At 33.4% G+C, this 25,876-nt stretch overlaps 1 protein-coding gene across 1 annotated transcript; it reads left to right on the plus strand.

The window, feature by feature from the left end:
- The first annotated feature begins 575 nt into the window (after positions 1-575).
- Positions 576-24,044, plus strand: LOC139691280 (uncharacterized). Its single transcript, XM_071589035.1, has 6 exons — positions 576-716; positions 1,796-1,909; positions 6,503-6,626; positions 19,016-19,126; positions 22,167-22,243; positions 23,997-24,044. Exons 1-6 carry the CDS (start codon positions 627-629, stop codon positions 24,042-24,044), a joined length of 564 nt encoding a protein of 187 aa, XP_071445136.1. The 5' UTR covers positions 576-626.
- Positions 24,045-25,876: the final 1,832 nt, after the last annotated feature.

Raw genomic sequence — 25,876 nt, forward strand, 5'->3', positions numbered from 1 at the left:
TCGCGGTCGGTTGATGAATGTAAGAAAGTAAAGTACTCAATTAACTAAGAGTTTAAATAATTTTAAGATGCGGGAATTAATTTGAATTTTGTCATCACTTGGAGCCAAAATATAACCAGATCGACTCTCCGCCTCGCGCTTAGTTATCGATTCAGAACGAACGACCCAGCGATATATAGTCGGCCATTTTGGAATCTATTGCTAACGAGTTTTTAATATTGATAGTCTTAAGTGCTACGAAGATGGCTCGACAAGAAAGTTTAAGGTGTAGATTATGTCTTGGCCGTGGTGGTCGGTTGACAAATATTTTTAGTGAAAACGACGATGCTGAGCAGTTGGTGCGGGAAGCAATAGAAGAGTTATTGGAATTGAAAGTAGGCCAATCAATTACATGTTTACGTTTTCACCATGACGCTTTTATCGCAATTTTACCGCAAAGTTTTTGGTTGTTCCCGGTTTTATGTCAAAAAATGCCTTTGCATTACTATGTTAATAATTAGAGTTCTTTGGAGAGAAGATGTTTGGGGTTTATAAGCTTGATAATCTTGTTTTCGTAGGTAGTGAGGGATGGAAGCCACCCGTGGTTTATTTGCTATCAGTGCTTTAAAATACTGACCGATTTCTATATGTTTAAGCAGCAATGCTATGAAAACAGTCTTATGTTGGAGAGGCAAGCGGAAAACAAACACGAAGAGAGAAATATTAGTTCTTCCAAGGTGAGTTTTGTTCAACGTATGTTTTTATTGTATAATAATCTGAGCAATGTTCGTTATAACAATATGCATTAGGGAAAGTAAGGTATATTCATTAATAAACGTGTTTCTATTAAATGAATTTCCGCTCTAAAGTACAAATGTCTAATGACAAAATGACAAATACGGGCATTGACTTAAAAATTGCGTATATTGTATGCATTAGATATGCAGAAAGGTAAAAAATTGTATACTTACACTTATACTTTATTATAAGAGCATGGGTAAGATTACTTTGTCTGACTTTCCATTACACGCTTTATTCTGATTACAATTTTCGTGGTTTTCATCATCATATCTTAACATTCATTTTGTATACATTTTAAAAATAATTAATTTTCGATACAGTTTTTTACAATGCATTGCCAAAGTTATTCCTATGTTTTTGGTATGTTTACCACTCTGTCAGATTCATTAATGTATTAGTTTTTAACAGATGTACTTATATGCAGAAATATTTCATTTATGTAAACATATACTCAATGTTAGTTTTTTATTTAACCTTGGAAACAATTTGCCAAGAAAATGACTAGCATTTAATTTTTAAAACGTATAAGTTATAGGGTCATATGGTCAAAACATACAATTTTGAATATTCCTGATTAAAGAAGAATTTGCATTTAGTCATTGTGGAATGTCTTAGATTTTAAGTTTCTCTTCATGTATGTCCAATTATAACATTATATAATTCATTTTTATTCATCCACATCTTAAAATAATTCTACTCCCTATATATTAAAATTGGCAAACAGGTCATCTGTTTTTGGATTTTACAATTATTTATCTTATTAATTTGTTTTTGCTGTGATATCTAGCTCTTCTAGCTATGTGTATGTATGTGTCTGCCCACATGTTTAATTGGAAATCTGTTATGTCATAATCATAATGTATTAGCATGAAAGCCTTGCTGTTTAATTTAAAATTGCATGCATCGCAATCATTATCATTTAATAGAAATTGTTGATCATGCACTCAATTTCAATTTATACACTGCTAGTCTAATTTTTTTGATATTTTTCAACCTTTTTAACAATTATGTACAGATCACAGTGAAAAGGGAAAAGATGGATGTTGAAGAACCAGAGATTATTGTAATTCCAGCGAGCAAGGAGGAAGTGGACCACAATGTTCATATTCAGGAAGGGACTTTACTTGAGGTGGGGTAAATTGAAGCATTTATGCCATATTGACTAAAGCTTAATTTTTCAAATCATGACTACCTTGAGAAGAACAGATGTTTATTTGTCATGCCATAAATGTAACGGTATTTATCCAAGTTAATGGTATAGGTCTTTATGAGCAAGACATATTTTTAGCCTTATAGCATTTTTGCGATGGTCCATATATGTAACTCCTTTAAAATAAAATGGCAAAAGCATGAAAATGCCACTTATGATATGAATCATGTATTCAATTAGCTGAATGTAGAGATTTATTTCTTAGGATGAGATGAGATGAGCCCAGGATTATGAAGCTAAGTAAACTGTTAGGATAGGTAATGACTATTGTGTAGCATGGCAGGTACAAGGTTTGTGAAAAAATTCTTGGGATTAATTTTAAAAATTAAATTTTTAAAATTAAATTTTTGTAATACATGATAAAATGCCTTGAAATAGATTTAATTCTATTTGGGGTGAAAAAAACTTCTAAGCAGATGTTCTACGGTTCGAAGGTGCCCTGGTAGGTGGATTTGGGGAGGTCATTAGGAATTTGAATGAACAATTCTTTGATAAAACTTAAAGATCCCTCTAATGGTGTCCTTTTAAGCAGGATTTAATTTCAACAACAGGAAATACATAGCTTTTGCAAAGTAAGGACTTTAATGAGATGTCAGGATCATGGAGGTGATTCAAATAAGGTGGGGTGTATTCAAAAAGGTTAATGTAGTGATTTGTCAGTTTTAAAGTAGGAAATGCAGTTTGTGCCATGTAAAGACTATAAGGGTGAATCAGATTTGTAGAGATGCTGTTTAGGTGTTCTGTTATTCTGCAGCTAATAGGGCTGGATGCAATGTTCTGATACAATTAATATGGGATGGAAAAAACATCTAAGTAGATATTCTACTATTCAAAGGGGCCCTGGTTGGTGGATTTGGGAAGGTCATTGTAACCAATCATAACCAATAGTATTGGATATGATGAAAAGGGAAAGGGTTATGTTTCATTGACTTATGTAATAGGCTAGACAGAAGTTACTGTAGATTCAAATATAATGTTTTTTGTGCTGCAGGTGGTGTTGGGTTGCAATTTGATAGGATGCAAGTTATAGGGTCTGAAAAAATGCAGTACGTGCAGTTGCATTTGCTGACTGTGCTTAGAAGTGATGGGGCTACTTGCAGGTGGACTTGAAGATGCAAATGTCCCACCAGTTTTATGGGCATTTAAAATAGAGGGACAATGTAGCAATAAAACTTTAGTGCACTGAATCTTATGAGTAATTGAGAAAAGTTCATAGGTTATTTAATTTTATGGTTTTTGGATAAAGAACTGTTTATCAGGTTGGGACTTTTCAGGCAGTTTGGATGAAGGAGAGGAGTTTATTAGGTTAAGGTTTGAGAATTTAATTATTCAGCAGTTTTTCAGGGTACCCATTTTTTCTGAGACAATCAAGTAGCTGGTCCCATTATTTTTATTGGAGGGTAGTGTTCTTGTAGGAACAGAAGCCACAGACTGAATGAGAAAGGGATGAAGAATTTTGTTTGTGATAGGTGGCCCCAGTTGAAATAAATTTACTGGTGATTGTTGGTCTGTTTCATTCAGACTGAAGGGTTAAAATTCTATTGTAAGGGTCTATTGTACCACATTTTACAAGGGAAATTTTGAAGGTAAGATATTATATTTTTTTATAATGAATATCATATTTATTCTCAAATTTCTGTATGTCATAGGAAAGCCTAAGCATTTAGAGTTACCTTGACAATCACTCATATTTTTCATCTATGTAAGCCACTTTTAAATACTTGAGTCATACCTTTCTCATTCCGCAACATTTAGTTAACTGACATCTGCTTCTTGCACTTCCTCGTCTACCTTGAACTTCTGTCCTCAAAGGCATGTTTGGAAAACAGAAAACAAGAGGTTATCACTGGGGGCAATGTCCAGGCTTTAAAGAGGTTATTTGATGATATTCCTGCCAAATTCATTCATGAAACCTTCATTCATCTATCTTCACATCAAATGACCAGTTGAAGTAGGCTGGTCATTTGATGTGAAGCCATGTTCATATGTATTGTCATGATGTAAACACACTCCTTTGATGAGACAAGTTGATGCAACCAAGAACCTTTGACACAATATTCTGCACAGAAAAGTTTTCATTAAGTATTCATTAAGGCCTTTTCAATCGCATAAAGAATAATTTCCAGGCTATTGTTGGCAAACTTGTCAGTTAAGGCCACCGTTGATTCTGGCAACTTCAGCCACCCTGATGGCTTCTAATCTAGGAAATTTTCCTAGCATCTAACAACAACCTGCACTTTTTAGCATGTTTTTGATGTCTTTACAACTCTCAACATACTCTTTCACTAAATGGCAATGAATTTATATTGGGGAAGCGGTCAGCAGTTGGCTTCCTGATGCAGCAGGAGAAAGGTATGATTCTGGTATTAAGAGCTGCCCAAAAGGATGCAAAAAGTGATTGATTATCAAGACGACAATGTAGAAAAATAGCTAAATGCTCAACCTTTCCAAAGATGTTTGCAACATTGAGAATAAATTTCATTTTTCATGAAAAAAAATAAGGGACCCTACTTTTCGAATCTCCCTTGTTTTGCAGACATAATTTGTCCTTAAATTTGAAAGAATTTTGGATGAAGACTGGTTGGGTCAGTTGGAAGAGGAAATAAATGGATGAGGTTTGTTGTGGTTTGTAGGCTTAAAGTTCATGGCTTCTAAGCTTTCATTCTTTAGGGAATGCAATGTATACTGTGGCTTTGAGAATTGTCATGCTCTAAGGAATTCGGATTGAGTGTCAATGTTCCAGAAAGTTGTACAAATTTTGCATCAAAGAAGGGTTTGAATTGGCTATGGGTTAAATGTGGTGGCCTATTAATTCCTGGTAATTTTTGGTAGCATATAGAATGAGGGTTCTCAGGATTATACAAGGATATGATATATATAATTCTGGACAAAATTAGGGTATTATTCAGCAAGGTTTAAATCGCTACCAGATAGTAAGAAGGAAAGATGTATGCTAGCAATTAGAGATGAGTTGACTAAGATTATAGCTGACATAGAAAATATCTAAGAGAATTGAAAGGAATATTGTGTAAAACTGTTTAAAAAAAGTTTATACACAGAAAGGTAAGATGACTGTGAAGAAGATAGCCTAGGTCTAGCCATACTCAATGAGGACATAGAAGGGTTATAAAGCAGATTAAGTTAAATAAGGCAGTAGGGGTACACAATATGTTTGCAGAATTACTAAAAGGTTTTGGGAAATTTTGGAGGAAGAGTATATGGACTGATTTGTAATAGTGTAGAGGAAGGAATCTGGCCAGAAAAGTTTGTATGATAAGTTTTAATTCCTTTCCAAACAAGGTAAAGGTCATATCAGGACTACGGAACAATAAATTTGAAATACTGCACATCTAAAGTGGTTCTTTGGATTTGTCGATAAAAGGATAGTCAAGGAAAAAATATGTAGAGGATTTTTAGTCTAGTTTAGTAACAACTAATGCGAACATTAATTGAGAAGAATTTATATTAAAATCAGTATGTACTTATCTGTTTTGTTGATTTCAAAAGAGGATCGAGATGGTTTGGGGACTAATGTACTGGCTTCCTACCCAGAGGGCCCGCGTTCAAATCCTGGCAGTGTAGAATATTTTTAGAGGTATCTCAATCCCAGCTTGAGGAGATTTGTGGAGGGCAATTGAGTGAGTATGCATCCGTCAGATGGGACGTTAAGCTGCATACCCCTTGGCACCTTTCATAATGAGTTGGCTAATGCCAATGCTGAGTTTCTCTCCACCCTTCAACCTTTCCCATCCATCCCCTATGGTGCAAATAACCTTGGCTGTTGGTTGCCTTCCCTGAATACTACTACTTGATTTCAAAAGCTCGTTTGTTAGGTTGAATTGGGATGAACTAGAGTAAAATGCAGAAAATAGGAATGGATAGGATAAACAGAAGGCTAATCATTTACCAAGTAGAGGTAAAAGTACTCAGAGATGAAGGGGGGCTTAATGTAAAGTATGTCACTGGATTTTGTTTTGTTAGCAGTCCCAAAATATTTATTTGGTATTTATGTCCATCCATAATCCATCTTAACTGGTAATTACCTAAACAATATTACAATGCATATGAAGTTATTACATGTTTACAAAGTGTACAGCCTTGTTTGATGGATTCTTATTATCTGTTCCATTAAACAAAGGCCTTAGAATAATTAAGTCTCAAGGGGCATTTCTGTTTATCAATTTTTTTAAAACAAGGGGTTTTAAGAGTTTTTCACCCTGTAGAGTCATATGTAGTTATTTGTCTTGTGTTTCTCAACAGAACTGGGTGACAACTTTACAGCAAGTCTCTGATTATCTCTGCATACATTAATCCTATCATCCTAACCAATGCAAGTAAATTATTTGAAGAAAAAATTTTTTCAAGAGGTATCAGCTAAAATATTATTTGTTTTAACAATTTAATGTATGCGAGTTAACATTTTTTTCATCTTAATTTTAGAAAAAACATGTTTTTCAAACATTTTTCATGGATATCCTGAAAATCTGTAATTTTTTTTCTTTGATCTTGCAGGATAATTTGGAAGATGCAGAAATAAGTATGCTCTCTGAGGAGGAAGTAAACATTAAGGAAGATTGTGATACTGAAATTCCTCAGATGGAAGTAAGACTGGAAGGGGAGGTGTTGCATGAACAAGGTAAGGAAAGCTAAGGACTCTGCTGTCACTTCACTTTTGCTACTTTCTGGTGTAATACAACTACTGTTGATTAACCCTTGCAGTACCATTAATGCATTTTGGAAAGACTGAGTTAACTTTATAGAATTTTATTTAAAATAACTTAAAGGCCATTTAAAACAGTATGATAAATTGCAAAAAGATGATAATATTGTCATCTCTTATTTGCAATTATTTACGAACATATTTAATATTATTTATTAAGCTCCTCAGACTAGATCTTTTAATAATCTTGCTGTGTTTTCAAGCCATTTCTTTGTTTGCTTGATTATTCTGATTTTAAATATAATCAGTTAGGAATTATAAATGAAATAACCCAAAACAACCATTTTCACTTTCAATATGTTATGTTTTTCCCCAAGTAAGATCTAAACATTGCGTGAAAGGCTGAGTTTAGCTCCCTGTAACTTCTTTGGGTTTCTCTGGCTCAAAAGAGCCTTGAAAGGAAAGCACTTGACAATGAGGAAGGTAAAATCAAAATTGCTAGAAAGCCCAATTCAGGTCAGCATTATTTGATTACATGCTTTGTTCCTGGGATTTAAGCACAGCTGATGTTGCTAAAATGCATACATAGAGTGATGAATTTCTACAGGAAAAGACTAGACATTCGATTGTATGCAAATTCATGTACACATATATGATTGAATGTGAACATGCATATCTATAATTATAATTTTGCATTAATTAGTGTATTCCAACTGGTGAAAACAATTTTTTCATCAGAAGTATTTATTTTTTAATGAGTATATACTTTACCTTATCCTTCAAATCTTTCAGATGAACACCGAAAACAAGTTAATGTAGGGGAAGATGCTTCAGCCTCTCAAAGATATATTTGTGAAATTTGCTACAAGGTATTTGAACAAAAGGGCCTTCTCAAAGATCATGTAATGCATAAGCACCTTAAGAAAATGATGCAATTCAGATGTGATGTTTGTTTGGAGGTATTTAAGAGAAAAATTGACCTTGCAAGTCATATCAAATTGGTGCATGCTCTTAAGAAGAAGCACCAATGTGAATTCTGCTCCAAAAACTTTCTATATTTAAGTAAACTCAAAATTCACATGTTGACACATACTCGGAAAAAACATTTCCAATGTGCATTGTGTTTTAAAGGTTTTGCTGGAAAGATACATTTACAGATGCACGTGTTGACACATACTGAAGGAAGGGCACACATATGTGAGATCTGTTCTAAAGTATTTACTTGTATTGGTACTTTAAAGAGGCACATGTTGACACACACAGGTGATAGGCCATACAAGTGTAGGATATGTCAGAAAACATTTACCATAAATTCTAGTTTAAAGACTCACATGTTGACACACACTGGTGACAAGCCTTACAAGTGCAGGATATGTCACAATTCCTTTACCAAGAATTCTACTCTAAAGACTCACATGTTGACACACACTGGTGACAAGCCACACAAGTGTCAGTTGTGTCTAAAAGCATTTGCTGTCAAGAGCAATCTAAAGTCACACATCTTGACACACACTGGCGAAAAGCCTTACAAGTGCAGGATATGTCAAAAAACTTTTACCCAGAGTAGTAGTCTAAAGACTCACATGTTAATACACACTGGTGAAAGGCCACACAAGTGCAGGATATGTCCAAAAACTTTTACCCAGAAGTGTAATTTAAAGACTCACATGTTGACACATACTGGTGAAAAGCCAGATATGCATCACATATGTGATACAGAATTCACTTTCAACAGTCAGATTAAGTCTCACAAGTTGATACACCAGTGAAAAGCCATTCAATTGCATTATATGTTCCAAAAGGTTTATTAAGAGTAGTTATTTAAGGTCACACATGAAGACACACTTCAAAATAATAACATACATATAACATATAATAATGTAATATGTATACAAAATCATTCCTCTATACATACTGTTGACAGACAATATATATATGTGAAATATATTTTTAAGAATGATAATGTTAAAGCTTCATAATCAATAATTGTTATGTTATATAAATTTCTTTTAAAAAAGAGATAATTATTCAATCTACACTTAATTAGTTCCTTCTTTACCAACATTAATATTCACATAAATGAGATGCTTACATTATATATATATATATATATATATATATATATATATATATATATATATATATATATATATATATATATATATATATATATATATATATATATATATATATATATATACACATATATGCATACACATATATATGTATACACACACATACATATATACACACGTATATGTTATTTAAGGTCTAACTATGTTAAAAAACACACATTTCAAAATGATAACATATAATAATGTAACATGTATTCAAAATCATTCCATATGGGAAGGCACTTGGCCCATATGAACTTCTCCATAATGGAGCTTAGCTGATCTGAGGAGCTTGAACTAATGCCTTCAGAGTCAGAGGTGTGAAAGAGACAGGCAGAAGTATGTCCTACCCTTTGCAGGTAAGTTGGATTCTTAAAACAATAGGGCTGATATCAAAGAGAAGAAAAAATGACATACCATCCATTCAAAGAAGTTTCAAAATTGTGTTTAGAGGACAAGGGGGAGAGAGAGATGGAGGGGGTGATTTTCCTCCCCAAGGTATATCCCATCATCTTCGCACACCCCTTCCTCTACCTTCCTCAAACCAAGGCTTCCCAGTAAATAATCCTATTTTCTTGGTGAATTTTTGCTACTTTTTCTTCCTTTGAATCACATGCATAAGGTGAATAAATATTCCATCTAAATAACATGTCATTAAACTTCTAATCATTTATTTCAAAACCTGTGTGGCTTTGTCTTGGATGGACCCTGGCATTACAAATTAACGCGCCCTGTAACGCTGATATTCATGATATTATATTAAGGATGGACAAAATAATAAATGAAAATGGTGATAAAAGTGAAGTTATCATAGACCTATCAACTGATAAATTATTATTGGTATAAGTGCATATGGAATCGACACCCTTGATCATCATTCTGGTCTACTTACCATGCAATTATAATGAGAAAAAAATTGATAGGATTTTCCACCTTTATAGGACAATAAATCATGAGTACATTCGGGAAAATAGGGCAGCATTTCTAACTTATGATAGTGATTTAAAATTGTAATAAGATAAATGGCAAAGAAGAGATGGTGTTTAGTTCGGAGACGAGAGTTTATTCACAAGAAATCACTGCATGAAGAAAGGAATTTAGTTCTGCAGGTTAAAGATGAAGATTAGCCATTAGTTTCTCTTTATTATGACACTAAAAGACATAGGTATGCATGAACAATGCCAGGTGACTCAGATACGTATAAGTTAGATAATAAATACTGAGATTTAAGTAGATTTAAGCATTAAATAATAAGTATACACAACTAGTGTAAAAAGAATTGTAAAACTGCTGTCTGATGCTATGGAAAGTCTAAAAATTAAGGAAGGAATTGGTGCACTATACAGTAATGCAGACTGATTGTCATTTGTCCAATGTCAATGGCTTGTTGCTCCTATCATACTTTCAGGGGAAGAGAACTAGGAAGGGAGTGGAGGTGAAGAATTGAATGAATTTGTAGGCGAAGAATTGAATGAAGTAATTTAAATTATAAATTTATTTTCCCCAAGAATGCACATTATTTTAATACTGGAATATGTATGATCAGTTGCAATGTTACCATGTCTGACCCATGACTTCTATCCTCATGCATAGATGCAAAAATTGATGAATGATTATCCCCTACTGGAGAAGTAGATCAGCTAATGGCAATGTCAACCTCCTCTTTGACAATGATCATGTCATCTGGGATGCCACAGCCCTCTTGTCAATAGCATCACTGCCAATCAAGCTGTCAGAATACTCCTTCTCAGTTTCACCAGGAATGCATTACAAAGCATTAAAATGCCATTATTCATTTATTCAAATATCAATTTTATTAATCTTGCCAAAGAAATACAACAGCCGAATATGTAATTAGTTAAATAATAAACAGAGGTAATTCACTTTTAGAAAAGGGAACCTTTGACAAGATACGGTGTGAGGATATGAAAAGTCTAAAGAGTTGGGATGACATTGGTGCACTATACAGGAAGGCACAATGTTTTTTATTTGTCCAAAGTCATCGGCTTGATACTATTATGGAACTAAATAAATAAATGATGCAAACTGCTTCAAAGACTAAGAAGGGCTGACTATTTTTCACCCAAAAAGCCAATTTTTTGCTCAATGTGCAAGTGTTTTTTTGTCATTCAAGTTCCAAAGTCAATGAAACTGAATTTTCAACACTTTTGAAAAAATCAACACCATCTTTCTAGATAAATTGTACATAAAATCAAATTCGAATTTCAATGTTTACATTACTCTATCCTGAAAAAGTGGTATTTTCGATAAAATTCAAATGACTGCTATAAATCGCAGAGACGGTAAAATGATATATTTTCATTTTAATCGAGGAACATGACAGGAAATATTAATTTTTAGCCAAATTTGTCCTCCTTTTTAATATTGTTCATATTATTAGATACAACTGACCTCTTCTCGATTGGTTATTACATAACTCCTAGAAAGATAGCTTCCCCTCTTGGATGTGATTAGAGAATTCCGTTAGCTTCTCCATGAAGGCAGAACATACCAACCAGGGATAATTTTCATCCTCCACAACCTAATTGAATATGCCATAACCATGTATTAACAATAGAATGCACGTAACTCCTCTCGCCTAAACTTCAACATACATTTAGACAACAATGTACAGAATATATTAACCAAATACCAATTCATTTAAGATATCTTACAAACACAATTTTTGAAACACCTAAAGCAGACAACTGAACTTACTTAGGCATCTATTATATCCTCTATAGTGTTTTCCAGCATGATTTGTAATTTACTATTCTCGCCGAAAACATTGATCAACAGACCGCGAGTGTTAAAACATAATCTGCAGACTTCAAATGCGTGTTTATCGCACATTATGAAGGTTTTAGAGTACGCAGAATGATTTACTGGACAATCTAACGTTAGAAAAATAATGCAATATGTCAACATTTATTGAACTTGAATTAAAATTTATTAAAACCGCTGAAAAAACTAAGTATACAACTTTATAGCAGGGCATTTGCATTTCGTATTTCATCTGTTACACCCATTTGAGAAGGAAAGTTAAGGATTGAAATAAATAATCTTAATCCGATCCCAAACATTTGGGGCTATTTAATTGTAATCTATTAATTAGGTAAATGGAAATAATCTACCCTTTTATACATGTTTATTAGGCGATGAAGAATGACAGGCATTCTTTGATTTAAAGTGGGAAACAAAAAATTAATTACTTCGTAAATGTTAGGATCAATCAATCGACAGATTACATTCAATCGACAGATCTGGGAAATTTCTTAAACATATAATTAAAATAGTCAGCGAAATACACTTCTGAACTCACTGTAAAATTTATTAAAATCTTTATTTTTTTCCAGTATGAATTGTACATTGTTTAAACAATTGTTGTGTAAACAATTAAATTAAAATTAAGTTAAAACTCAGCTTAATCGGAAATTCTGATCGTTTTCAAGTATACAGAAGAATTGAACTAAAAACTAACTATAGAAGTACAAAGCGTTTTTCACACATTACTTCACGAAGAATTTAAAGTTTTCAGTATAGGAATAACACACAAAATACGAGACTCTTAAGCTGGCCACTTGCATTTTGTTCTTCAGTTGTTACGAAGTTGTTTTGAATGGAAAAGGAATGTATTGGTTTGGAAGGAGAGGATCTTATTCCACATCACACATGAAAACCTTTCTCGCGATTACTCAGATTTAATTCAAGGCTGAGTCATGGAAAATCGGAATTGGCCTTTCTTAAGATATCTATGAGCTTTTGTAGTATAAATGTAATAAATGATAAATGAATGAAAACAATGCTGTTCCGTTCTTTCATTTCAAAGATTTTTACGATGCAAACATTCAAGATTAACCAATAATACAGGCATCTATCAGCCGACGTAATCCTAGAGTAATGCAAGTATATTATAAGTCCTACTGTGCCGTTTTTGCATTCGGTTTTGGAGAAATCCACAGAATGCATCATTAATGCGTTTTTATGAAGCATGAAATTGTTAATTCAATGAAAACACATGCATAAAAATTTATTATTAATTATTATACTAACACAAAACTGCCATTAAAACTTGGATTTATAGCAAGTTTTTACTGGAGTAAACAGGTTAAGAAAAATCTAAATATTAATTTTTAGCTGTTACTAATAAGGAATGACAATTAATTCACACATGACTTTGGATTTGCCTCTTTATAGTTAACGAAAACCCGGATTTCATTAATTCACATTACAAACGTCATGTATTTCGCATACTACTGGGCACAAGGATAATACCAAATACTTTGTTTTGAGGAAAAGAACTATCAATTTAAATGGTCTGATTAAAATCATAAAAAACAGAGCAATTCAAACTTCGCTATTTATAATTATTTCAAATCATTTGACCTTTGGCTAACAGTCGTTGTATGTTTAAGAATCCATGCCATGGTTTTGTTTCAACTTTATTTATTAAAATTCATTGACTGCAATTAAATATGCCGTATTAAGTAATTTGTGCTTAAGGCATCAACACATTAAAAGGTAATATTTGCCATTAATGAATTCATGAATAATTTTTTCTCTCTGAATAATGACACTTTTAAGGAAATGTTTTATCCGGAAACCCAGCTGTCTTATTACAACATCACTTTAAAAGGATTAAACTTGTTGGTCAACGTAGAAATAATAAATAAAGTATAGGTACTCTTTTGCCTCGAACAATGTAATATTATGTTTATTGTGTCATTTTTAGAGAACCAAGTGCTATTTTAAAATCTTGCTATTCCGACAGTTTTATTTGTTCAAAGGAATGATTACACTCAATTAAGTGAGAGTTTAAATAATTTAAAAAAGTGGAAATTTATTTGAATTTCGTGATCACTTGGAGCCAAAATATAACAAGATCGACTCTCCACCTCGCGCTTCGTAATCGATTCAGAACGAACGACTCATCGATACATAGTCGGCCATTTTGGGACCATTGCTTACGTGTTTTTAATGTTGACAGTTTTAAGTGCTACGAAGATGCCACGACAAGAAAGTTTAAAATGTAGATTATGTCTTGGCCGTGGTGGTCGGTTGACAAATATTTTTAGTGAAAACGACGATGCTGAGCAGTTGGTACGGGAAGCAATAGAAGAGTTATTGGAATTGAAAGTAAGCTATCCATTGAATGTTTACGTTTTCACCATGACGCTTTTATCGTAATTTTACCACAAAGTTTTAGGTATTTCCCTGTTTTGGGTCAATAAAAAGCCCTTGCATTACTCTGTTAATACATAGAGTTCCATTGAGAGATGATATGTGGGGTATAATACCGTAATAATCTTTTTTTCGTAGGTAGTGGAGGATAGAAGCCATCCGTGGTTTATTTGCTATCAGTGCTTTAAAATACTGACCGATTTCTATATGTTCAAGCAGCAATGCTACGAAAACAATCTTATGTTGGAGAGGCAAACGGAATACAAACAGGACGAGGGAAATATTAGCCCCGAAAAGGTGAGTTGTCTTCAAGTTATGTTTTTATGTCATAATGTCCGTGGTTACAATATTCGTTACGAATTTAGGCATATTGTTTAATTAACGTGTTTATATTAAAAAGATTTCCTCCCAAGTGTAGAAATGCCTAAATGGCTAATAACCAAATGGCAAATACGGGCATTTACTTAAACATTGCGAATGTTGTTTGCATTAACGATTTTCGTGAGAAAAAATTGAATACTTGTATGTTTATTAGAAGAGCATGCATGGGAGTACTTAGACTGCCTTCTTTTCAAAAATTAGTGAAATTAGTTCATTAAAAAAGGTAATTACGCTTCATAAATTGTAAAAAAGTGGGAAAGATTATGAATTTACGTATGTACCTATGTGAAATATAATCTCGTGTGAAAATAGTATATTGTAGTAATGACTTCTGGTTCAAAGCCATATTCTTGAAGAAATTTCCTCCTCATGAAGAAACTCCAAGAATTATTAAGTAAAATTTGCAAGTGTGTAGTTTGTAATCTGTGCTATTAACAGAATTTGTAATTTGAATTTGAGTTACATTTATAATTATTTTAACCAATTGTGCAGCCTAATAGTATCTAGTCATAGTTGCGCAAGGATTAAAAATTAATGCAGGTTCCAAATAGGTGTAAAGTGGACGTTGGAAAAATGATAAATCCTTTTTTTATGTTTTATTTATTCATATTGGTTAGTATTTTCCCATTGAGATCTTCTCTAATAATTAATGACATAGTCGGAAGGCAGTTGTTTTTAATTTTTTAAACGGTTTTTAATAATTTTGTTGCAACAAAATTTAAGCTTCTAATTACATTGGATAATAATTTTCCAAAGATATGAATGTCATCTACCCATGCTAATATATAGGCTAGACATTTTATATTACATACTAGGCAATTTATGACAATTCTGCTCATAATTTATTCATCAAATGTGGTGTTGGTGCATTGAGGAGAGCTTATATTTTCCCAATTTATCTGGTTTTATGATGAAAAAATCACTTTAGTGGGCACTTTTGATGAGTTTCTTTGCTAAGAGGAATGTTAAGCTCTTATTTTTAACACATGTTTCATGTTCTTTAATTCTTTCCTTAAATTTTCCATCCAGCTCACGCAATACACTTTGTGTTACATTCTAATCACTTTAACTCACACATTTCTCTCCTTTCATTTTTGGGGACTTTGTCTTTAGTATAAGTGATCAGGTTCTTAAGGCATAAACCACTTTAAAACGACATTTCATTTTTCCTCTTTGGTTCTATTTTAATTACATTTTGAGGCATGGTCCCTAGATATAGTCCTGGTCCCATTTGGCAGTGACATATTTTAAATTATTAGGGCTTAATATAATGGGACTTGGCTATCTTCTGAATAGCCTTTGTTTACTACTAACGTTTTAATTAGATTAAGTTCCTTCTTTGCATTGAATTTTGGCATTGGGATATCTATTAAATAATGGATCAATGCATGAAAGCTTCAAACCATTTTATCCCGCCACCATCCATCTCTGACCAAACCCCCGCCATTGATCAGAATGAATAAATACCAAGTTTGATTCTATTAGGACCATCTGATGATGACATTCACTTTTGAAATCTGGATTGTGTCTTTAAATAAAGTGTTAAATGATTAAGTGAATAAATACTTTTAATTTCATTATATAATGCAAATTCCATAAAGTTACTCCAAAGAAAACAAATTTTAGTTATATTTTATTATTGTAATTCCAGTCCTTTGCTCATATTTGGTATAGAAAGTTAAATATAGGGAGGGAGTCAAATCATGCCTTCAGTAACGATAATGACTTGGCTAATCATGGAGTGGTCAATGCTAGAGTTTCAAGCAAATTGCATGAAAGAAGCATTCCCGGTTGAAACAATGTTAGCACTCATTCATTGCCAGAAGTGACGCATTTATCTTTGGGAAGCATTATGATGAATTCAGGTTATATCTTTTGTTTTCAATAGAATTGGGACCGAGGTAACTGATGTATGATAATTGAATCATGATCAGCAATCACGTGGCATTGTTATCCGTACAGGTATTCTTAAATGACTAAAGGCCAGAATCAAAATTATAATTATGGTGTTTTCCATCATTATCTCTTAGCATTCAATTTTGTACCTTGTACGCAAATATTTCCAATGCCTTGCCAAAGTAATTCCGCTGTATTTTGGCATATTTTCCACTCTGTCAGATTTTATAATGTATTAGTTTTTTAAGATTTACTTGTATGCTGACATTCATGTAAACATTGAACTTATGTTATTTTTTCCATTCATTTTGGAAACAAATTTATCCATAGAATGACGAGCATCTTTTCTTATTTATTTAAAGTATTGGTTTTAATTGTTCAACACCTACAATTGTGAATGATTCCATATTAAAGAAGAATTCTCATTCTGTCATTGTGGAATGTCTGAGATTTATATTTTCACTTCATATATATATATATATATATATATATATATATGAAATGGTAACCTAATACAATTCATTTTTTATGATATTATCTGTTAAAAATATCTTCCCCAATTTCCCTTACCCATCCTTTGCCCATTAATAAGAGTACGGCTGGGGTTGACTCTTTCCATTATATTTGGATGTTATTGGTTCTCTAAATTTTTGTTAGCATATAAAATTAGGGTTCTCAGGATTAAGGATATGGTAAGTCTGTAGAAGAAGGGCAAAATTAGAGTATGATTTAGCAAGGTTAAATCATTATCAGAACGTAAGTAGAAAAGATCTATTATAACAATTATAGATATGTTGAGTAAGTTTATAACTGACATAGGACAGATCCAAGAGAATTGAAAGAAATAATGTGAAAAACTGTCTGTTAAAGCACTTAGGCCAACATGGTAACACAGTGTTAGAACTTGACTCAGATAAAGAAAGCTAGGACAAAGAAAATATCCAAGAAACATGGAGAGAATATCAAAAAACTGAACAGTTAAGAACTTAGGTAAACAAGTTTATACATAAAAAAGTAAGCTTACAGTGAGGAATATAGGTTAGGTCCAGGTATATCCGATGATGACATAGAAAGGGCTTTAAAGCAGATTAAGTTAATAAGGCAGTATGGGTAAAGAATATGTTTGCAGAATTACCAAAAGGTTTGGAAAATATGGGAGGAAAAGTATATGGACTAATTCATAGAAGCTTTGCGGAAGGAATCTGGCAGGAAAACGTTATGTATTAAGTTTTATTTCCTTTCCAAATAAGGTAAAGGTCACATTATGTGAAAACTACAGAACAATAAGTTTGAAATAGTGCACATCTGAAGTGGTTCTTTGTATTGTCGATAAAAAGATAGTGTCGAGCAAATAATTACTTAGGGTATTTTTAGTCTGGGTTCAGGAATGGGAGAGGCATGCATAATGCTTCTGAAGTAATCAGAACATTAATCAAGAGGAATTTAGATTACAATCACTATGTACCTATCAGTTTTGATGATTTCAAAAGCTCATTTGATATAATGAATTGGGTTGAACTAGTGAGTTAAATGCGGAATATAAGAATTGATAGGATGGACAGGAGGCTAATCATTAACCTGTACATATCTTAGACTAGGAAGTTGTAAGTTAAGGACAGATGGTCTGGTGGGCAGTGCTCAGAAGAGATGTAAGGCTGGGTTGTCCATTATGTGATAGATATGGAATAAGAATCAATAATAATGAAATATATTGTGCAATTTTCAAGAAAGGTAAATGCAAGGCATTGGAAAAGGAGGGCAAAAACTAAAGCAATTTCACATCGAGGTTTTCAGCAACAATACTGTCAATGCAGCAGTGAGGTAAGAAGAAAACCTGCACTAAGGAATGAAGCATTAAAAAGGTAGGTTTAGATGACAGGGACATGGAGTAAAGATATAAAGAAAAGACTTGTTCAAATTTGATATGAGACATTAACAGAAAAGTATTGGTGGCTTTGAAATGAGGGTATGTAGAAGAATAGAGAAAAGGCAGTTGACCAGAAAGAAAACGAATCAGGAAGTGCTAGGCATTTTGGGCAAGGGTATGGGTTTGTGCGAGAAATCCTATGAAGGCAGGAAAAATTGGAGGAAAACCATATTGTCTGGCAGTGGGAGGCTAAAAACGAATAGAGGAGAGAATGTTAGTTAAATTAGGATAGGGCATGAACAAGAAAAGAATTTTGGATTGGGTAAATGAGAAGAAGTACTCAGAGATGAACGGGGACTTAATGTGAAGTGTGCCGGTGGATTTTTTTTTCTTAGCAGTCACAAAAGATTTTTTTGGTAGTTATGTCCATCCATAACCTACCTTAACTGGTAATTACCTAAACATAATTATAATGCATATGAAGTTAGCACTAGTTCGCAAAGTGTACAGCCTTAGTTGATGGGTTCTTAATATCTCTTCAATATGGCTGAGGCCAAGTCTCAAGAGGCATTTCTGTTCATCACATTTTTTTTTTTTAAAGCTAGAGGTTTGTAGTGTTTTTCACTGTGTAGAGTCATTTGCAGTGTGTTTCTCAACTGAACAGGCTGACAACTTCACAACAAGTATTTCATACTCTCTGCATACATCAATCCTTTTATCCTAACCAATGCAAGTAAATTGTTTGAAGAAAAAAAATTTTTTTTTTCAAGAGCTATCAGCTAAAATATTATTTATTATATTGATATAATGCGTACAAGTTAACAATTTTTTATCTTTATTTAAAAATAACATGTTTTAAAAACATTTTTCATGGGTATCCTAAAAATCTGTTGTTTTTTTTTTGATCTTGCAGGATAATTTGGAAGATGCAGAAATAAATATGCCCTGTCAGGAAGAAGTTGACATTAAGGAAGAGTGTGATGCTGATATTCCTCAGATGCAAGTAAGACTGGAAGAGGAGGTGTTGCAGGAACAAGGTAAGGACAGCTAATGGCTGTGCTGACACTTCACTTTTGCTACTTTCTGGTGTAATACAACTATTGGTGATTAACCCTTGCAGTACTTCTAATTTTTTGTTGAAAAACTAAGTTAACTTTTTAAAATTGTTTTAAAAATAACTGAATGGCCATTTAAAATAGTATGATTTATTGCCAAAAAATATGATAATATTATCATCCTTTTTTGCAATTATTTATTAATATATTTAATATTATTTATTTAGCTACTCAGACTAGATCTTATATTAATCATGCTGTGTTTTCAAGTCTCTTCTTTTGTTTTACTCGATTATGCTGATTTTTTATGCTGATTTTAGGCTATATCAGTGACGAACTATAAATGAAATTACTAAAAACAACCATGTTCCCTTTCAATATCTTTTTTTATCCAAAGTAGGATCTAAACATCATGTGAAAAGTATCAATGCCATTCATTTATTTTTTTACATGTCCATTATTTACTGTTAGACTATTTTCTTTCATTTTCCATGTTTATTATTTTTTATTTATGTATTAACTGCTTTTGTTTGAAGCAACAGGAAAGGATTTATTTGTTTTTTTCTAATTTCCCCATACTTTCGTTCCTAATATTAGTTTCCTGCTGTACTAATTCATTCAGTTTCCGTGGGAATAAACCTCGAATTGCTTATCAAAGCACTTGTTAGATGTATGTACCTTTTTGACAAATTAACAGGCCAAATATTATGTACTAATTTTGATATCTACACAATGGATTTAATGAAACATTAAGATGAGAGTTACATCCTTCATTCTGGGGATGCCATATGTAGGTGGTTTTCTGAGAACAGTTTTGCCTGTGTTTCAACAAGCATCTACATGGTAAGTGCCCTGAACTGGTTAACTTCGACCTGAAGACCCTTGTTGACACGGATTAAACTGTTGTCAGAAAAATAACATACATGATGACATCCTGAGAATGAAAGTTTGCCATCTGAATGCCACCAAAACCTAGTCCCAAGATGAGAGTTAGGTCAGTGCCTTCTAATTTTACATTTACCCTAAGGTTCTCCTGGGATATGTTGGTATGGCAAAATACCTAATTGGCTTGGTAAACTTGATAAAATTTTGCAAAAAGTTGATATTTTTTTTATTTTCAGTCGTTAAAAGTGTAAAAAAGTCATTTAATGTAACCAAATCAAAAGTAAAGAAAATGGATTTTTTGGAATAATTGAATTTAACAAGGTCATTTCAAAGCACTGCCTCACAATTGATCTTGTCAATAAGTTATCAAGATAAGTTAAGTCATATTCAGCACCTTTTTATGCTGCAAAAATTTGGTGTTAAAATTTGATTATTTTCTTCAATGAAACTAAAAAGAATTTTCATTTATAAAATTTTTTAAAAAATGCATAAAGAGTAAATTATAGAAATAAAATAAGAGTAAATTACATTGCATTAAAATGAGCTGCAAAAATAATTTGCTATAAAATAATTCAGTTATTCATATAATTTAGCCAAGAAAAATGTACAATTTGTTATCAACACAATTATTGAAATAATAAAATCATCTGGAAACCCAAAAAAATGTCTAAAAATTATATCAAATTAATTGCACAACTTAATGTTTATTGCTGTATACTCTCACTTTCCTAGTCCCAATCCTACGCATTATGTTAAAAGCAGCAGTATAAAATTTCCCTGATGATTAACAATCTTTTCGTGGAAAAAAATATATCATTCCTTAAATGATATATATCCCTCCCTGAATGCTAATTTTATTTTAAATGCTTAAGAAATGTTCTTGTTCCTTCTTGAAGTCATTATTTAAAAATACTTGTATTGCTAGGGTAACACTAAATAAACCCATGTGGAACAGTCATGTAAGACAATTATAAACCCTTTTTTTAGATAATTTCCTTTATCGTTTGTTTATTTGCAATAAAAAACTGAGTTCATTTTACTGCAAGTCTATGTTATATTCCTTTTTGTTTGCACAACAAAAGCAGTTTTAATCCAAACAATAGAATAAAACCTAGCAAAATAAAATAGTTTGTATCCCTCGTTTATTGGGCATATATTGAAGATGCTGTGAGTGACTTTTGGTACATACTTAATGTACTTACAAAAGATAAGGTGCTCATTGATTAAGCATGCTGGTTCAAATAACCAATTGACATAATAACAAAAGAGGTAAAATTTTGCAGATACACAAAGGAGGACACGAAAGTAACAGAAATTGGGCTGCAGTAGTTAATAAAAGCTGTTTCAATGGATCATTTTTTTTTCATTTTGGCAACAAAACATGATGGTGGATTCTCCAGAGCAACACACTGCAGTAAAATTTTATTTCCTCTTAGTTGAATTTGCAGCGGAAAAATTTGTAATGCTCAAGACCTGTTATGCAAAATCTGTTTTAACGAAAACCAGAGTCTATGAGTGGTTTATACTTTTGAAAACCAATTCAATTAAAGACCAACCCCATTCAGGCCACCCTTCAACATCAACAGCTGTTGACAAAATTAATGCACTCATTGGTGAAGATCATCACAGAAACAAGTAACTCTGTGAGATGTCTGGAGTGTCCTTGCATTTCTTTTCAGAGGATTTTTTCTGAGGATTTGCATATGAAAAGAAAGATTTGCATACCTTATTGCAGCCAAATTAGGCTCCTACCCTTCTCCTTGTGATGCAGTTTTTTTGAAAAATAACAGCATGACATCAATTGTCCACCCCCCTGCACTCACTGGATTTAGCCCCCTGTAACTTCTTTAGATTTCTAAGACTCAAAAAGACTTGAGAGAAAAGCACTTATACATTGATAAAGGTTAAACAAAAACTGCAAGAAGGCTGAATTCAGGTCAGCATTAGGTGATGACAGATACTTTGTTCCTTGTGATTGTATACATTCATGTACACACATTATTGAATGTGAACATGCATACTAATAATTATTTATTTACATCAATGAGTTAATCCAAACTGGTGAAAATAATTCTTTCATTAGAGGTATTAACTTTTTCATAAATATCTACTTTACCTTATTCTTCAAATCTTTCAGATAATCACCAAACACAAGATAGTGTAAGGGAAGAAGCTTCAGCCTCTCAACAGTATGTGTGTGAAATATGCTACAAGGTATTTGAACAAAGGGACCTTCTCAAGGATCATGTAATGCATGTCCACCTTAACAAGGTGATGCTATTCAGATGTGATGTTTGTTTGGAGGTGTTTAAGAGAAAAAATGACATTGCAAGCCATATCAAATTGGTGCATGATCTTAAGATGAAGCACAAATGTGAATTCTGCTCCAAAACCTTTCTACATTTAAGTAAACTCAAAATTCATATGTCAACACATACTGCAGAAAGGCCATTTCAATGTGCATTATGTTTGAGGGCATTTGCTTATAAAAATGCTCTAAAGGATCATTTGTTGACACACACTAGTGAAAGGTTGCACAAGTGTGACATCTGTTCAAAAGCATTCACTCAAAGTAGTAATCTAAAGTCTCACATGATTGCCCAAACTGATGAAATACCACACAAGTGCCGGGTTTGTTCGAAAGCATTCAAACGCCATAGTCATATAAGGTCACACCTGAGGACACATACTGGTGAAAGGCCGCATAAGTGCAACAACTGTTCAAAAGCATTCACTCTTAGGTGTAATCTAAAGGCACATCTGATGACACACACTGATCAAAGGCCGCATAAGTGCAACATCTGTTCTAAAGCATTCACTCTTAGTTGTAATCTAAAGGCACATTTGATGACACACTCTGATGAAAAGCCATACAAGTGCAACATCTGTTCAAAAGCATTTTCTCAAAGTAATAATCTAAAGTCTCACATGATTGCCCACACTGATGAAACACCACACAAGTGCCGGGTATGTTCAAAAGCATTCAAACGGCACAGTCATCTAATGTCACACCTGGTGACACACACTGACGAAAGGCCTCACAAGTGCAACATCTGTTCAAAGGCATTCAGCCTGAGTTGTTATCTGAAGGCACATTTGATGACACACTCTGGTGAAAAGCGGCACAAGTGCAACATCTGTTCAAAAGCATTCTATCAAAGTAGTAATCTAAAGTCACACATAATGACACACACAGGTGAAAAGCCACACAAGTGTGACCTTTGTTTGAAAGCATTTGCTACGAGAGGTCAATTAAAGAAGCACATAACAAGACACTCTGCAACATGATGATAAAAATGTAAGATATATCATTTATTACCTGGAGCATTATTAACAGAGGAGTGCAAAGGCAACAAAAATTGAATTGAAGTGCATTAGAATGATGAAGATTATTTGTTATTCCTTAACTCTTCCCAAATATTCCCTTACACTCTTAAGAAACCATTGTAAAACATTAATTACAACTTTTTAACAAAGTGACATTATTTTCCTGTTTTATTTATTTTCTTTAAATAAAAAATAATTGATAGTGTAAAATCTCTGCATAATTATGTATATCATGATAACATTAATCTAAACAGAAACAATTTCATCCTGTAAGAATTAAAATTTAATAATTTTTTACATCATAATCTTCTATTTCAGCATTAACTTAAACAAAGATACCTTTTTTTAAGATTATTATTTATATATAATAATTATATATATTATTATATAATATTGTAATATATTATTATATATTTTGTTATTATTATAATTTTAGAAATTTTGGTTCTCCTAGAAATTAATCAATTATAAGGCTTCCATGGCCATGAGTAAACAATATCACCCATGTCCATCAATCATGCTAGGATTGTTATTAATAAGTTCATTTCTGTACTATCTACTAAGTTCAGTTTGTACAAGGCAAAACATTCATGTCTCATGCCTTTTGCCTGGAAATTTACCTGCTTTCAATTTCCTTTAGCAACAGACTGACACCAACATCAGTTGCATGTGGGCTGTTGTTGAGTGAGGACACCATTTTTAGTGAAGCAAGTTTTTTGTCCACGTCGAATAACAAAATGAATCTGAATTTAGAGCAACGTAATTCTGTGAAGTTTTGTGCAAAACTCAGTTGGACGGCAACTGAGGCCCTCGATATGATCAAGAATGTGGACAGAGTGAGGACATTGCTGAACACAGACCAATGCTTAACCAGTGAAGAAATTGCAGACCAGTTGGGTCTGTCTGCATCCAACATCCAATGCATTATTTCACTGGATTTGGCCATGTGCAAGGTGTGCGCCAAGATGGTGCCAAATATTCTGAGCACGCCATACCATGGTGTGCTTCACATCAGACTGCTCCTGGCCAAATACGGCATTGCCATGTTGCTGCACCCGCCCCATTCTCCTGATCTGGCACCACTGGACTTCTTCCTGATGAAAGACAGCTCAAGTGAAAACATTTTGACTCAATAAAGGCCGTTAAAGAGGCCTTGACGAGGGTCATCAATGGCATCCCGAAAGAAAATTTCCAGCAAGTGTACAGGGAATGCGAGCAACAATATACTGAGTGTGTAGCAGCTTAAGGAGCATATTTTGAAGATTATTCAGTCAATGTAAGTATATCATCAATTCTTGTAAAAATTCTTCTAAAATTCTTGTAAAAAAATCAGCCCTACCACTTTTGGGTATGACCCTGTATATGTTTTATCTTTATCTGCTGTTTCAATGCATTTTGTGGTGGACCAATACCTCATTCATGATGTTAAATTATAGCACAAAATAGATTGGCTTCCTCTTGAATCAGTTGAAATATTGCTAAAAAAATGTTTTGCACTTAGCTGGAATCCATCTTTAATCACACTGCATTTAGTTTGGAAGAACTTAAGGTATATCCACATAAGTTATGTTGTATGTCAAGAATACAGGGTTTTTCCGGAAAATAAGTGTACCGATTTTTCACTGCCGCTCCAGGCATGCCCAGCACCACTCTGGCGGGCTGCGATTATAGGGGGTATGTTGGCAAGCGACGCTGAAAAAGGCAGTCGGCTCTGAGCTGTGGTGTAGTGAGGAGCTCTGTTAACACGTACGTCCACGCTCGACCCACGTCACGGAACGCAATGTCGAAGTTTTAGGAGCAGCATTATTCCATCAAATTTGCGGTAAAGCTTGGGAAATCGTCTACCAAAACTGTCAGTATGATTAACCAGGCTTACGGTGAGTCAGCCAAGTCCAGATACCTGATCTTTTGGAGGCACAAGATGTTCGTGGATGGCAGAGAAGAGGTCGACGACGAACCATGGCCTGGATGCCCATCAACGACACTCACCGACGAAAATGTGCAAAAAGTTCGCAATGTACTGAACTCTGATCATCGTCTTAGTGTCCGGATGATAGCAGAGCAGTGTAATGTGCCAAAAACAATAGTCCACAAGATTATTAGGGAGCAATTACAGATGCAAAAAATTTGTGCAAAGTTCGTGCCGAAATTGCTCAGTGATGATCAAAGACTCAATCGTTTGGAAATCACAACACAACTTGCGGATCACTGCAAAAATGATCCACAATTTTTAGAGAATGTTGTTTCGGGTGACGAGACGTGGATCTTTGAGAGGAGTTTGAAAGGAACGCGATACGGGACTTTGGACGCCGTCAAAGAAGCCATGACGACTTGTCTTTGAGAGGTTCCCGATGATGCCTTCGCGGGAGCGTTCCAGGAATGGGAACGCCGCTGGAACAAGTGTATCAACTCACAAGTGTCCTATTTTGAGGAATATTAGCTTAAGATATGTAAAAGTGTAATATATTTTTTTTTCCTGAGCTCAGTACACTTATTTTCCGGACGAACCATTTAGAATAC

Source organism: Hetaerina americana, unplaced genomic scaffold, assembly GCF_022747635.1.
Source record: "Hetaerina americana unplaced genomic scaffold, ioHetAmer1.1.p SCAF_319, whole genome shotgun sequence".
NCBI lineage: Eukaryota > Metazoa > Arthropoda > Insecta > Odonata > Calopterygidae > Hetaerina > Hetaerina americana.